The 16,689-nt window shown below is 40.1% G+C and overlaps 2 protein-coding genes across 2 annotated transcripts in view; one reads left to right on the top strand and one right to left on the bottom strand.

The window, feature by feature from the left end:
- UBE2V2 (ubiquitin conjugating enzyme E2 V2) overlaps positions 1–16,689 on the top strand; it is a 738,183-nt gene that overhangs the window by 514,216 nt on the left and 207,278 nt on the right. The gene's annotated exons all lie outside the window — the stretch shown is intronic.
- Positions 1–16,689, bottom strand: part of PRKDC (protein kinase, DNA-activated, catalytic subunit) — a 207,487-nt gene that overhangs the window by 54,886 nt on the left and 135,912 nt on the right. Inside the window, exons 58-64 of the mRNA XM_049775793.1 lie at positions 15,580–15,769; positions 13,721–13,939; positions 9,639–9,751; positions 9,037–9,168; positions 7,486–7,665; positions 4,409–4,614; positions 796–934 (exon numbers count right to left, since the gene is read on the bottom strand). Of these exons, the coding sequence (XP_049631750.1) occupies positions 796–934; positions 4,409–4,614; positions 7,486–7,665; positions 9,037–9,168; positions 9,639–9,751; positions 13,721–13,939; positions 15,580–15,769 (1,179 nt within the window). The remainder of the gene's footprint in view (positions 1–795; positions 935–4,408; positions 4,615–7,485; positions 7,666–9,036; positions 9,169–9,638; positions 9,752–13,720; positions 13,940–15,579; positions 15,770–16,689) is intronic.

Raw genomic sequence — 16,689 nt, 5'->3', positions numbered from 1 at the left:
ATAAATTGATTTAAATCAAGATCGCTAATTAAGGAACTTTTACAACCCATACTATTCATTCATGAGTCTACACATATAGTGACTGGCAACTTAAAACACAAAAAATACCACTTACAGCTGAATTTAATGTCCTCTTTCAGGCTGAATTTTAAAGTCCTTTAAAATCACTTCTTTTGTTTGTTTGTTTTTGGTTTTGGGGGCACACACGGTGACGTTCATGGGTTACTCCTAGCTATGCGCTCAGAAATCCCTCCTGGGGGCCAGCGAGGTGGCACTAGAGGTAAGGTGTCTGCCTTGCAAGCACTAGCCAAGGAAGGACCGCGGTTCAATCCCCTGGTGTCCCATATGGTCCCCGTGCTTTTTTCTTAAACAGCTGAGACATCAATAATTATTTTGACTTTTGAGTTTTATGAAACCTTCTGCTAATTAACATTTGAATGAAATCTAAATAATACAGTGAAACAGAATTAGGATTAGGATGGACATCTAAATTCTAAAGCTACAGTTCTTCCGCCCAGAGAACAGACTGTTTTAAGCCATCAAGAACAAGACTGCTGGGGCTGGAGAGATAGCATGGAGTTAAGGCATTTGTCTTGCATGCAGAAGGTTGTTGGTTCGAATCCCGGCATCTCAATGGTCCCCTGAACCTGCCAGGAGCAATTTCTGAGCATAGAGCCAGGAGTAACCCCTGACTGGTGCTGGGTGTGACCCAAAAAACAAAACAAAACAAAAAAAAAAAAAGAATAAGATTGCTTTAAGTAATTGATATATTTAATAAGACAGATTGTTTTTTACCTCATTATATTGCTTAACAGCTTCAGAATAATCACTTCTCGCTTCTGCTAGTAATGCATTCTGAGTGATTTGCTTTATTCCTATCTCACTACTAAGAATTCCGTGGAGGATGTCATATTCCCCAATTGATCTGTAGAGTCTATAACATAAACCAAAAAAAGATCAAATTAATTTAAGTTTCAGTAACTTCATTTGTCTCAAAACAGTAATAATAAATCAAGATATTGAACATTTACAAAACTGAAATTTTTAGTTGGTTTGTCTTGGGAGCCACACCCAGAAATACTCAGGGATTTACTCCTGGTTCTGTGCTCATGAATACTCATTGCAGTGCTCCAACTCCAAGGTCATCTGCTTATAAGGCGGCTTACCTAGTACTATCTCTATGGCCTGAGATACTTTTTCTATAACTATAAAAAACCTTAACAGGGGCTGGAGCGGTGGCTCAAGGAGTAAGGCATCTGCCTTGCCGGTGCCAGCATAGGACGGATCACGATTCAATCCCCTAGCATCCCATATGGTTCCCCAAGCCAGGAGCGATTTCTGAGTGCATAGCCAGGAGTAACACCAGAGTGTCACTGGGTGTGGCCCAAAAACAAAAAACAAACAAACAAAACAAAAAAAAAAACCATTAAACCCACAACCCTTTAATAATGTTAAAATTACTATTGTCGGGGCCGGAGAGATAGCATGGACGTAAGGCGTTTGCCTTTCATGTAGGAGGTCATCGGTTCGAATCCTGGCACCCCATATGGTTCCCCGTGCCAGCCAGGAGCAATTTCTGAGCGTGGAGCCAGGAATAACCCCTGAGCACTGCCAGGTGTGACCCAAAAACCACACACACTCACAAAAAAAATTACTATTGTCATATTTTATCAAACATTCAGAAATTTGGGGCTGGAGCAGTGGAGCAAGGAATAAGGCATGTGACTTGCCCATACCAGCCTCGGATGGACCCATATGGTCCCTCAAGCCAGGAGCATTTCTGAGCACATAGCCAGGAGTAACCCCTGAGCATCACTGGGTGTGGCCTCCCCCCCAAAAAAAGAAAAGAAAACCATTTAGAAATTAACCTAAGGTATATTTAAGATAAAAAATCCAGAAGTTTCATAGGCTAGCAACATACAAATTTGTCACTGTATAAGCTTTTGTGTTAATCGATTTCATCAACATTGCACATATATGAGTTACCGAACTGGAATTCTCGTCTAGTTCTGAAGTTTTGGAACATAGTCAAACACCTAGAAGCAAGTAAATATGTATCCCTCATACTGATACTATGCTGGAATCTACTTTCTATGGTATCGATGTAAACTAAAATTCTATCTCAATTTTACTGATAATTTTAGATCTTATCTGCTAGTCAGCCATCACTACAAAATTAACCAGATCTGTCTGATTTTATCAAAGGAGCTTCCCATGTAGGTTGATGCTGTGTATCAAATTTTGCTTCACAAATGCAGGAGCCACTACTCTAGCCTGTCAAGAATGTATTTAATAAGTTTGTTTCTATCTTTTAAAGCCCACCACAAATGTCTCTTCTCTCTCTCTCTCTTTTTTTTTTTTTTGGTTTTTGGGTCACACCCAGCAATGCTTAGGGGTTACTTCTGGCTCTACACTCAGAAATCACTAATCACTCCTGGCAGGCCCAAGGGACCATATGGGATGCCAGGATTCAAACCACCGTCCCCTCTACATGCAAAGCAAATGCCCTACCTTCATGCTCTCTTTCCAGCCCCAAATATATATATATTTTGCCATGATGCCATCTTTATAGATTGCTCAGGTAAATGACAAATGTTGTAAACATTATGAAATGCTTGGCTTGCACACAGTAATATCATCAAATGTCTCTTCTTAAACCTACCTACATTCACCTGATCAGCCATCTGCAGAATGTCTTTTCCTTAGTTCACTACAGTTTAGTCCCTTCCTAGGCCTGAAGTCTTTACAGCAAAATCCATGAGCTGTCACAACCAATTCCAAATTGCCTTAAAAACCTAACAGATGAAGCTTGTTTATTGCTTCACCAATAAAGGGTTAGAGATAATATATCAAAAACAGATGGGGTGAAGAGGTTGCGTGGGAGGCTGCAGATTAAAGCCCAGTACAAAAGGAGACAGTAACTATAAACTGACTTTAGGACCTTATGTTTACCTGTCTGGATTGAGGACCTCAGCAACCGATCAAGAAAAGGCTAAATCACCTCTCAACACTATGCAAAAGAAATGCAAAAAGTACTAGAAGGCATTACATCTAGGAAACAGGTTAAAGCTTAGATCAGGGGTGGAGAACATGCAGCTCTCGAGCTGAATGTGGCTCTTTGCCTCTTATCATTATTTTGTATACTGTGGCTCTTTGCCAAGTTTAGATTTTGTTATGATGCTTCTGAGGAGGGACCTCTGAGGAGAGATCTCCGAGCGCGTAGTCCCACCCCCAGGCTGCGTCATCCTGTCTTCCATCCTCAGAAACAACTGCACGGGCCAGTGAGCAGGGGACGCCAATGAGCGGGGGACCCCAGTGGGCGAGGGACCCATGTGTCACATGTTGGGTCACATCTGGCCGTTAGTTCTTAGTGTGGAAGATGCACCACACCCTCACCATCACTGCAGGATTTTTACTCTCACTCAAAATGGCAAAATGCAATATGTGTTTAATAGATTATTGTTACAATTAGATACTTTTGTGTGAGTGTTTGTCTGTTTTGGCAGGTCACTGCGTGGTGTGGGTCTCTGACTCTCACAGTTTAAAATTTTGGCTCTTTGTGTCGAACTTGTTCACCACCCCTGGCTTAGATCCTTAAAAGCTGTGCTTCACTTACTCAGCAGACATAAAGTGACCCTGTCACTCTGAAAATATGATCAGTGTTTCTAATCACAAAACTGAAACAATATGATAAAACTTTGCCTGGACAAAATCAGTGATAATCAAGAGGCACCTTGGGTTTTCCAAGTGGGGCTCTAACCCTCAATGAGCTCAGTAATTCTGGCCTGAGTGGTGGTTAGCTGTGCACGTAAGTACATGCATTTCTGAATCGAGACCAAATTTTGTGAGTCTGAGAAAGATCTAATTCATGTTGAAGTCTTCTCAGCACCTGAAACATACTTTGTTAAATTAAATTTAACTTAGGATCCAAAAAGATTGTAATCCTAAAGAGGTTGGGTCAGAGAGATAGTACAGGGGTTAGTGCACTCACAGTAAAGCCAGGTTTTATCCCTAGCACCACATGATGCCCCAAGAATTCCAGGGTGCAACTAAGAGGTCCCGAGCACTGCTGAATGTGTCCCAGATTCCCCACATCCATCCTGTCAGGGTGGACTTGGAAATCCTGAACAAAGTCTCAAGTTCCATGTCAGTTGGTTGCATATCACCGGAGGGTGACATGGAGGGCAAAGGGGTGAGATATGGAGGGGGAGAAAGAAACCAAGAGGTTAAACAACACTCTTTCTTTGGGCAAAAAATACTGTGATTTTTTACACATTTGTGACAAAAATCTGGATCACAAAATTATCTGAAAAATCATATATCCATACTTGCAAAGAATTGGCTGATTCCCTTCCAGCCAAAATGAAGCCGAATTAATTGACAATGGTGTGTGGACGACAGAACTTACTTGGCAAGCTCCATCCATCTGACAGTATCAGGAGCATGATGGTGTTTCCCACGTACTCGCTTGGCAGGTGGCTCCTGTGGTGCTAGCTGTAGCAGAGCCTCCTCCAACAGGCGGATGCCCCCAGGCTGCTGCAGGCTAGCTAGGCAGCCTGCACCCACAGACGCTGGGTCCAGATTCAGCAAGTCTGTGTGCTGGCAACTGATTTCCTGGAAGACCACAAACACATGATGATTTATGCTACCTTACCATTATCTGAGCATTTCAACAGGCAAATAACCACACTGAGCTAAACTTAATAGTAACTTTGGACATGAATCTTTGGGTAATTCTATCAACATATTTCCTTCAATATTCAGTTTGCTAAAAGGAGAAAACTTGTTTTCATACTGCTGATTCTGGTTTGGGACCTTACACAGTAGTGCTCAACAGCTAAAAATATAAAGATTTTCTGTCTAATCACCAAGAAGAAGGTACACTTATCTTCCTGTTTTCTATTAACATTCTTTCTTCCCACTTCTTTCCATCCATGGGAAAACATATTGAATAATATTTGAAAAAAGACCAGAATCATTGGGCCTTCACTAAGTAATTCTCAATTTGAGAGTTCTATATGCACCAAATAATGAAAAATAAATTATAAAACAATATAAAGTATTTATTTTTCATTTTTTAATTCAACTTCATTGTTCATGTATGTTTAAAAGGTCTTATGTCTATGCAAGCACACACATGCTGGTATCTAGAAAATGGTACCTCTACCTTACCTCCAAAATGAATCCTTGTCTACCACACTTTTCAGTTCTGTCACTTCTGTTTGACATTTTCTCATTTCTACTCTGAGTCTTACTGGCATTCATAATTTGAGTTCCTTGAACATCCTCAACATTTCTCCCTAAAGTCCTTATAATAGAGGTTATATAGTTGGCTGATACTAGTTGGGTATAAAAACTACCATCTTCATTCACTAAGTGTGCTGGGGTTCTGCATAGATTACCCATCATGACCTCTGTAGTGGTGTATTTTTGTATAATGGTGTGGTTTGATGGCTAGAAATGTGCCGCTGAAGAGCAACCCCAACTGAAGTGACTAGAAGATGCCTTCCCTTGTCCTGGTGCTTCTCTTTCCCTCAGGATACACTGATCTCAGCTGAAAATAGCTCTTTAAAGTCACAAAGAAGATCCTGCTACCAGTCTGTCTGCATCTGTTTTTTTCCCCACAATGAATCTTTTCTCACCTTATATTCCAAAGAGCACAATTCTAAGGCACTAAATTAATGTCTATTTTTCCATGACTCAGTCATGGTAACAAGGGAGAGTGGAATATCTATATATCCAAACCACAGAATCAATGGAACTAAGAACATGAGAGCCAATACCCAACCACCAAACTTTAGTATGTGCTCAGGGCTGGATCAATAATACAGTGAATGAGGGGCCAGAGAGATAGCATGGAGGTAAGGCGTTTGCCTTTCATACAGAAGGATGGTGGTTCGAATCCCAGTATCCCATATGGTCCCGTGTGCCTGCCAGAGACGATTTCTGAGCAAAGAGCCATGGTAACCCGAGTGCTGCTGGGTGTGACCCAAAAACCAACCCCCCCCCAAAATAATACAATAAATGAGGTACTTGCCATATAGGTGGCTAATCTGGGTTTAATCATTGCAACCCATATGGTCTCCTGAGTACAGACAGGAGTAAGAAACAGAAAGGTGCCTATTGAGGAGGCAACTGGGGGGTGGGGGAAATGGGAACACTGATGGAGGGAAGTTGACACTAGTGGTGGGGTTGGTGCCATAACATCATGAGTCTAAAATTCAACAATTAATAACTTTTTGCATCACAGTTCTTTAGCAAGTAAAATGTTTTTAAAGATACCTTAAAAGCCTGCTCTTAGAACACCCAGCACATTGTCTGAGTGAGTCATTGGAGAATGACTGGAACACAGAGCCAGCCTTACAAAGAAACACAGCTACTCTCTTTAGGTAGCCTACACTCTGCTTTTTAGAGGTACTATTCACTAATAACCCATATACTCTTCTCTAAACTGAAAAAGGACTACATGAAATTTTTTATCAGTATGAGGGATATAGTCTGAAAGCAATTATGTCACAGAAAAGGAAGATAAAAGGAAAATAAAAATAAGCATGATTTTGGATATAAACTACAACTATTAAATCATAACAGCAAATGCAGTGAATTATGCATTAATTTGCATTCAGGTTGCTATTCAGGTCAAGGTCAAACTGTTTGCTGTCAAGGCTGTTTACTACTTGATTATTACCCAAAATTACTTTAGTACTTTGTTATCACTTAATTCCTATGACAGCACAAGTTGTTGTCCTAATTTGTCTACTAATTGTCACTCATTGAGAATTCCAGTTCTAAAAGGTCAAGATTATGCTTCATGATCACTCCACCCTTATTTAAAATAAAGTTAGGCACATGTTCTTTATTTGTACTCAGAAGCAAAGAAAAAAATCAGTAAGAAATATGCATAACCTAATTTGTCTACTAATTGTCACTCATTGAGAATTTCAGTTCTAAAAGGTCAAGATTATGCTTCATGATCACTCCACCCTTATTTAAAATAAAGTTAGGCACATGTTCTTTATTTGTACTCAGAAGCAAAGAAAAAAATCAGTAAGAAATATGCATAATTTAGTCAAAACACTGACCATCATGGCTTATTTAAACACATTTCATCAAGCTTGATTTCTGATCTGCTATCCTAATATTTAATATGGAAAAAATACAAATAAATTTACATGTGCCCTCTGGGTTACCCAAAACTAGTATATGTAGTCTGATGTTTAAACTCCCAACTAAAGGGGCTGAAGTGATAGCATGGTGGTAAGGCATTTGCCTTGCACATGGCTAACCCAGGACAGACATAGGTTTGATCCCAGCATCCCATACGATCCCCCGAGCCAGAAGCAATTTCTGAGCACAGAGTCAGGAGTAATCCGTGAGTGCCGCTGGGTGTGGCACAAAAACTTCCAACTAAGCTATTTTAACAGTCATGCAAAGACACACAAAAAAATAAAAACATATTTTATAAGGCATATTTTGGCCTTTTACCTGGATACAAGAAATGAAAGGTGGAAAAAAAGAAAATGAAGTATTAAGAAAATGATTGAAGTCCTGCAGCAGTTTTTGAGTGATGTTGTTTTTTTCAGATACAGTTTTATATTTATCCATTTCCTTCATAATTCCAGAAAATAAACTGCCAAAGAGCTGTTTTGCAATTATGGGATCTCTCTGTAAAATAGTAAAAACAAATGTTTCACTATTAGTCTCAATTCTTTTCTTTTTTTTCTTTTGACCATATTGGCTTACATATCTTTCACAGTAGTATTTTAGATTCATATTAACATTGAATCAGTGGAATACACATCACCAAATTTGTCGTTCTCTCACCCCCATTCCCTTCCTGCAACCCATATCCCCCACCATCACCCCCCGGGCTGCTAGATAAGTGGTCCACTCTGTGTCTAGCTTACTATTAGTGATCATATATCTGTTTGGTCCTGGTACCCTCCCTTGTTTCCCCCTCTATTTGAGAGGCGGAGCTAGATAGTTCGAGTTATGTGGTTTTGTTTATTAGTCTCAATTCTATTTGAAAATTTTAAACACACACTGACAAGTAAAGCAAAAGAATTTAATCTCTTCAGAGTTTATTACTTTAACAAATGTTATAAAAGCATAGATTTTAGGGGATGGAGCAGTAGCACAAGCAGTAGGGCATTTGCCTTGCACGTGCTAACCTAGGACAGACCACGGTTCAATTCCCTGATGTCCCATAATGTCCCCCAAGCCAGGAGCGATTTCTGAGCACATAGCCAGGAGTAACCCCTAAGCATCACCAGGTGTGGCCCAAAAAGCAAAAAAAACAAAACAAAACAAAAAAAAAACCACACATATATTTAGACCTGAAAGATAAATTTAAAAGCTAGCTCCATAACATAACAAACATATGACACAATTTAACACCTTAGTGAGTGTAAAACTTTATATTTCATATCTTTAAAATGGGGTGCAAGGTCTGAAGGTAGCTCAATAGACTATGTACATGCTTTGTATGCAGGAGGCCCGGATTTAGTCCTTGGCACCACATGGTCCCTGGCAAAACTTCTGAGCACAGAACCAACAGAAGCCCCTAAACGTAGTTGGATGTTCAAAAACAAAACTCTAAATATATAAAATGGGCTATCAGAAAAAAGCACATGACTGTGGCAAACGTTAGGTTTGGGTCTTAACTGATTATATCAAATGGCTATATCGTTTCTTGTTTTATCATATCAAATTTAGGATCATTAAAAAATATTAGTTTCAGGGGCCTGTGTGGTGGCACAAGCGTTAAGGCGTCTGCCTTGCGCACACTAACCTAGGAATAACTGTGGATCAATCCCCTGGCATCCCATATGGTCCCCCAAGCCAGGAGTAACCCCTGAGCATCACCAGGTGTGCCCCCCCAAAAAAAAATTTAGTTTCAGGGATTTTCATTACATCAACATGACAGTAAAGCTAAAAACAAATTTAAAAAAAGATTCAATTTTAATATTCAAAGTCCTCATGGAGCTGTTAGATAATTTTTAATTTGTCAAGAGAAAATTCAGAAGATTGAACAACCTGGGCCACAGCTTGCAAGGGGGTGATAAGGCTACTGTATTTAATCTGAATGTCGGGAAGGTCGCCTTGTCGATAACTTCTGTACAAAACAACATGGGCATCTTGCTTCATTTTCAACTCATTCTTGAGCTCCTAGAAACATCAGAATCAAAGAACAAAAATTGGCATTTTTAGAAAAATCAGAGCACAACTGTAAGAGTCAGTATTTATCTTTAACAAGGGTAAATGACAATTTTTGTCCCAAATGGTCTAGTTACTACGTTTTATGGGTCTGTGGTTTTAAGTGGTAAATTCAAAATAAAAATCACTATGGCATAGGAACAATAAGTATATTCCTTACATGTTGATCAAAAGGTAAGGCCAAATACTCATAAAATCAAGTAACTTGCCATGGTCTCAGCAATGAATCAGAAAGTCCTTCACATCTACTGCAGTCAGGAGACTTTGCTGATGTGTAATTTTAATTCATATAGTACTGTTTCTATCATTTCAATTTGTAGAAGAATAATGAGACCAATTGTAACAGGAGATTTATTTCCTTAATTATGTCCTTTGATGTAAATGGATATTCTGACTAATCAAATTCTTGGTAAAATACAAACCTTCTCTCGTTTTTGCTCAGCCAAACCTTTTCTGGCATAAATCAAACTAAGTTTTTCTCGGTCCTTTAAAAATCGTCTGCGTAATCTTAATATTTCAACCCGATTGTCTATATCTGGAAAATAAAAAGTAAGTTGATCGCAAATGGCCACAACATACCTTCAGCTGACTTTGTTTCTACCCATAATCCTCCAAATAATATTTGTTACTTATTGCCACTTGTTATATTTATTCATATTTTACAAGGAACAAAGACATTTTTGTCAGCTAGAGACAAATATTTGAAATTAACAGCTCAAGCCTAGAACCAAGTTTAGAGAACAGAGATACAGCAGTGACAGTGGGAAGGCCATGATAAGCCTGTAGGAAGGATGAGCTCCCATAAATTTTATAGCAAAAGAGCCCATCAACAGTATTATACCCCTAACCCAAAATATGGCATCAAATATCAAAAGAGCTGACAGTGCAGGATAATAATCCATTTTCTCTAAGAGCTTTTTGAAAGGGTCTGTCACCTAAAAAAGGGAACAAATCAAAGCTAAAAAAATAAGATTGAGTGAAGAATAGACCACAAAATCAAAAGCAGCTTCTAAACAATGAGTCAAAAAAAGCATTGAGTTTGCAATGGGCACCTAGGACAAGAATTAGTACAGGAGTTACTATGGTGGTTCCCCCAGTATCACCAAGTGGAATCCATGAGCATAGAGTCAGGAATAAGCTTTGACCAATGCTGAGTGTGCCCCCCCCCCCTCAAAATAAGACAAAAGAGGGACCAGAGTAATAGCACAGCAGTGGGGCGTTTGCCTTAAACACAGATGACCCAGGATGAACCAGGGTTAATCCCCGGCATCCCATTGGTCCCCTAAGCCTGCCAGGAGAAATTTCTGAGTACAGAGCCAGGAGTAACTTCTGAGTGTCGCCAGGTATGGCCCCAAAACAAAACAAACAAAATCTCTTCTTCTCCGGAAGAGATAAAATATTTGATACGGTAAAAGAGCTATACAACTCATGAAATATGGTGGTATGTAGAAACCTAAGCTTATAAACCCAAGTAATTATTAATTACTTGTATATTTTTATATTACTGGCTATACCAGGAAGAAAAAAAATCATACTATTATTCATGGCTGAACTACAATATGTATATGTATCAAAATAAAAGTGAGGCTATGAAAATGACAGAAATAATCACCCTAGACAAGTACTGGGTACTGAAAGGAAGTAAAGTGATATGCATGATATCCCTTTAGTAACAATATTGCAAAAGGATTAAAGGATAAAAGGGAGAGGGAGAGAGAGAGAGAGAGAGAGAGAGGGAGAGAGAGAGAGAGAGAGAGAGAGAGAGAGAGAGAGAGAGAGAGAGAGAGAGAGAGAGAGAGAGAGAGAGAGCGCACAAGAATGTGTGCCATGGAGGCAGGCAGGGAGAAGGAAGGCAGGAGGGAAATTGGGAGTATTGGTTGTAGGAAATGTGCACTGGTGAAGGTATGGGTGTCGGACACCATATGACTGAAATCAATTGTGAACAACTTTGTAAATGTATCTTTTGTTAATTCAACTAGTGAGGAAGCACCGAATGTTGATGAAAGTGGGATAAAACAAAAAACTACATGCCAAAAGACAATAAGTAATAGAGAAAGGAAGAGTGCAATGTACCCTGTTGGGAGACATAAAAGTAAATGCTAAGATATGGTTAGGGCTAGATGGTACTTGTCTTATATGCAGCCAATCCCAGTAGGTCCCCAGCATTTCCTGGTCCTTCAGGCACCACTGAGAGTACTGCTGTGCATGTGACCCCAAGGCCCCCCAAATAAAGCATTTTTAAAAAACAAAAAACTATTTAGCCAGAGACATACCACAATTATTAAGGCATTTATAAGCTAACCCCTATTGGATTCTCAGTAACAGTTTGAGTACTCACAGAACTGCTTGGAGTGATCCCAGAACACAATTGATGTGGCAAAAACATTGCCTTAGGAAAATGGTCAGAGTATTGCTATACTGCTATTTCTTTTTGTTTTGGGGCCACATCTGGTTCTGCGCTCAGAAATTACTCCTGGGAGGCTGGGGGACTCATATGCATGCTGGTAATTGAACCTGGGGCTGTTATATGGCATGCTGGTAATCTAACCTGGGGCTGTTACGTACAATGCAAATGCCCTACTTGCTGTGCTTTCTCTCCAGTCCCTGCTATTTCTCTTAATATGTCTTAGAAAAGTATATAACTCTAAACTACATACATAAATCTGATAAAGATAACTAAAGAATTGAAAAAATACTGAAAAAGTATATCAATTATGTTACAACTTCAAGTTCATTATTATGACTTTTTTTTTTGGTTTGTTTGTTTTGGGGGCATACCAGCAATACTTACTCGTGTGTCTCCATTTTGGAATCACTTTGTTAGTGATCTGGGGAGACCCAGTGCACTGGGAATCAAAGCTGGCTTGGCTATGTCCAAGGCAAGCTCCCTACCTGCTGTATTATTTTTTTAGCCCCACAACTTAAAGTTTTAAGTTTTACTGCTTTTTTTTTTTTAATGTTTTAAAGAAAAAGAAACATCTAGCAATATTTAGGACTTATTCCTGAATCAATGCCCATTGTCATTCCTGGCAGTTCTCAGAGATGTCTACTGAACTGGGGTTGGCCACATAGAGAGCACATGCCTCTGACGCCGAGTTAGAAATTTCAAGCTTTAAAACTCCCTTTTGGTGATAATACTCAATAGTAAGTACTGATTTGATTTTTTTTTGGGGGGGGGGGTTCGGGCCACACCCATTTGATGCTCAGAGGTTACTCCTGGCTAAGTGCTCAGAAATTGCCCCTGGCTTGGGGGGGCATATGGGACACCGGGGGATCAAACCTCGGTCCTTCCTTGGCTAGCGCTTGCAAGACAGACACCTTACCTCTAGTGCTACCTCCCCGGCCCCTGATTTGATATATTTTTATAAACCTCCAAATATTCTTTAGTCAAGATATATGCCCAAGAAAGCAGTATATAAAATATTTTACATCTACAAAAATACATACATTTTATTTAAATTCAAATATATACTATAAGTCTTCATTTCATCTATTCAGTTCTAGGCATGCCTCAGGCTATTTTTAAATAGGACCACTCCTTAAATTCTCAGCCCAACAATGTGGCTCTCTAATGCCCATCCCAGAGTTCCTTATCAGAGTCCGCAAAAATCCCATGTTTGGGGGCCGGAGAGATAGCATGGAGGTAAGGCGTTTGCCTTTCATGCAGGAGGTCATCGGTTCGAATCCCGGCGCCCCATATGGTCCCCTGTGCCTGCCAGGAGCAATTTCTGAGCCTGGAGCCAGGAATAACCCCTGAGCACTGCCAGGTGTGACCCAAAAACCAAAAAAAAAAAAAAAAAATCCCATGTTTGTACTGCTCATTACCTAAAGCCATGGACCAGTATCAATATTCTTTATTTTTACTCCCAGCATGTTCACAAGCACTGTGTAACTGACTGTGCAGCCATCGCTGTTAGCTGAATGGATTAAAGTCTCTTATATCCCAAAAAATACTCCATACCTCCCCCCATGCCCCAGGTCAGTCTCAAAGGTCACATCTTCTACCTGGTCTCTCCTGAAACTCTCTTCATTCTCTACTCAGTTTTAAACTCAGTTGGTGATGCACGTGATCAATTCTATCCCATCACAGACACCACCTACTACCTTTTCAACCTCAAGCTCCAGAAAGTCACTAAATAAATGAATGAATTCAATTTCTTTAATAGCCTTACTGGAACATCTAACACTATGCTTTCAATTAGGTAAGTACCCAGACATGATGAAAGGAAATGTGAGGTTGTTTTTTTTTTTTTATTTAGAGAGTAATCATTTTAAGAATGTCATGTCAGGTCGGCGTGATGGCGCTAGAGGTAAGGTATCTGCCTTACGAGCGCTAGCCTAGGACGGACCGCGGTTCGAACCCCCGGTGTCCCATATGGTCCCCCAAGCCAGGAGCGACTTCTGAGCGCATAGCCAGGAGTAACCCCTGAGCGTTACCAGGTGTGGCCCAAAAACCAAAAACCAAAAAAAATAAAAAAAAGAATGTCATGTCAATCTTATTTACCTTTTGCTTTGTTATCCACTTCATCTCCGGGTAGGCCTAGTCGTGTCTTCCCAAAATCAGGTCCCACTAACTTCCAAGATGTTCTCTGTGACTGTTCTCTCCTCTGATGTGCAAACAGCAAGGAAGATGATAAGGAGGAATCAAAGGATGAAGAGGTTGTATAATTTCCTTGCAGTTCAATGGTGCTCCCTGTCAGCCAGTTAAAGGTGCTCTTTCCATCTGCACAGAGAAATGACCAAAACACATTACACATTCTCTGCAGTGCAAGGTCCTTCCATACCCACTCCCACACAGGCATCACTGATTACAAACATCTTGCTCTGAGACGGGCATATGGTTCTGTGGCACCTTGAGACTCATGTGTTGTCCCTGAGCAGTGACAATGTTCAGGCAGGGAATAGCTCCTACATAGATATAGTCCCATCATAGCAGAGACACTGATAGAACATGCCAGCAAGGCACCAGTGGCAATCTGACTAGCAATAAGAATCTCAGTATTCCCACTGAAGAAGCAGGAAACACATATGCCCTTCAGTCTGTTATATGAACACTATATGAGTGATCATTTTTATCTACACAAAATAATAAGATACACAGTTCCTAATCGGGGTTGTAAATTTACATTATAATTATTCAAATCAGTATGCTTCTAGAACCAAGAAGAAAGCAAAAACCTTAGAGAAAACACTGAAGTGAGAGAAATGTTTTATAATTTGTATTTGCTGGGCAAGGCAAGAGCTGAACCACAAAAAATGTTTTTGTTTGTCTGTTTATTTGGGTTTTTTTGGGTCATACCCAACAGTGTTCAGGGTTACTCCTGACTCTGTGCTCAGAAATTGCTCCTGGCAGGTTCAGAAGACCATATGGGATGCTGGGATTCGAACTAATGTTGGTCCTGGATTGGCCACTTGCAAGGCAAACGCACTACCACTTTGCTATTGTTATCTCTCCAGCCCAAGAACCACAGAGAAAATAAATAAACTATAATTATTGCAAGTGAACTTGATTCAGCTCTATTTTACATATGAAACAAAGGGTTTTTTAATGTGATGTATTAGACAGGTTTTCTGGGTACAATCAAAACAAACATGCATATTTTGAAACTTTTTCTATTTTTTTTCACCCAGAGATAATTCTTTTCTATTTCTCACTAAATTTTGGTAAAATATACATAAATCAAATGAGCTTTTACAATTTTTAAATGTACAATTGTGGCAACTATTAAATGCACCTAATTGAGCAATTATCAGCACTCTTCATCACCACATTTTCTTTTATTTTTCTTATCACTCTGGCCCCTCATCACCACATTTTCATCTTCTCAAACACAAGATATCCCTTCTCTGCAGCCCTCAAGCTCCTGGGAACCATCTTCTACACCGTGTCTCTGTATTTGCCTAATCTGAAGCTTGTTCCTTTGATCCCCCCAATAACCTATCTTTTGAGGGTTATCATTTTTTCCTTTCTTTTTAAAAACATTTTTTATGAGGCCGGAGAGATAGCATGGAGGTAGTGCGTTTGCCTTGCATGCAGAAGGACAGTGGTTCAAATCCTGGCATCCCATATGGTCCCCCGAGCCTGCCAAGAGCGATTTCTGAGTGTAGAGCCAGGAGTAACCCCTGAGCGCTGCAGGGTGTGACCCAAAAACAAAAAAAAGTAAAAAAAAAACAACATATTTTATGTAGACTACTGTGATTTATGAAAGTGCTAATGATGATTTCAGGCATTCAATAGTCCAATTCCAAATCAACTACTAGAATAATTTCTCTTATAAAAGGCAGCGCTTTTGCAGAAGAGAGCACTTTTATTACTGGCTTTTCATATTGGCTGATGATAGGCAGTGGTGAGGTGACAGTTACCTGCATTTAGTGTGGGTGTGAATTCATAATGCTGCTGGGTAGCCCGTATCTGCCGTGCCACCGCCCCTTGAGTTGGCAGGGATCCTTCCTGGGTCCGGGTTTGATGAGTGTTCTGGGTAGCCTGAGTCTCGATAAACATGGGAGTAAGAACAGTGCTTCGAAAACGCCAGTCAGAATCAACAGTATATTCCTGGATACAAAAGGGTTTTAAATGAGGTAAGTTCTTTAGCAACACAGTGTAAGAGACAATGAGATTATTAGCAAATAACAATTTGTGCATGTACTCAGGGCTTACTCTACACACTCAAGAATCACACCTGGTGGGCTTGGGGAACCACATGGGGTGCTGGGGATCTAACAGCTGCAAAGCAAGCGCACTCCCTGCTGTGTTATCTTTACGTACCCCAAATATATGCCTTAATAAGTTCATTTCCATGAGAAATGAAAGAACCTTTTCAGGCAATATTTCCATTTTTTTAATTCTGGAAGTTCCACATTAAAAAATTAATGCCAGGGCCGGAGTGATAGCACAGCCGGAAGGCATTTACCTTGCATGTGGCTGATCCAGCAAGGACCTGGGTTCGGTTCCTGCCAACTCATATGGTCCTGTGAGCCTGCCATGAATTATTTCTGAACACAAAGCCAGGAATAATCCCTGAGAGCTGGGTGTGGCAAAAACAAACAAAAACCAAAACAAAATAAAAAAACTATCTTAATGCCAAGGGCTGGAATGATAGCACAGCAAGTAAGGTGTTTGTCTTGCATGAAGCCGACCCAGGTTTGATCCTTGGCATCTCATAAGTGTCCCCTCATCCCCCAAACTACCAGGAATAATTTCTGAGCATAGAACCAAGAGTAACACCTGAGCCCACCTGGGTGTGGCCTAAAAATTAAAACAAAACAAAAAAATAATCCTAACATACTTGATAATAGTATCTTCACATACCTGTGCCAAATCACATGTACCCAACAGTACCAGTACGCATCAGTGCCCAATACCATGTACCTAACACCATGTGCTTAATACAAGTGACATGTCAAATCTAACCCAGAGCCTAGGCAGAGGCCACACCACATCTATGAGGATTAGCACTGCTGTTTTGACTGACA

The sequence above is a fragment of the Suncus etruscus genome, chromosome 6 (assembly GCF_024139225.1).
Source record: "Suncus etruscus isolate mSunEtr1 chromosome 6, mSunEtr1.pri.cur, whole genome shotgun sequence".
NCBI lineage: Eukaryota > Metazoa > Chordata > Mammalia > Eulipotyphla > Soricidae > Suncus > Suncus etruscus.
Note: the sequence above shows the minus strand (reverse complement) of the source record. Positions and strands in the feature narration are given on the sequence as shown.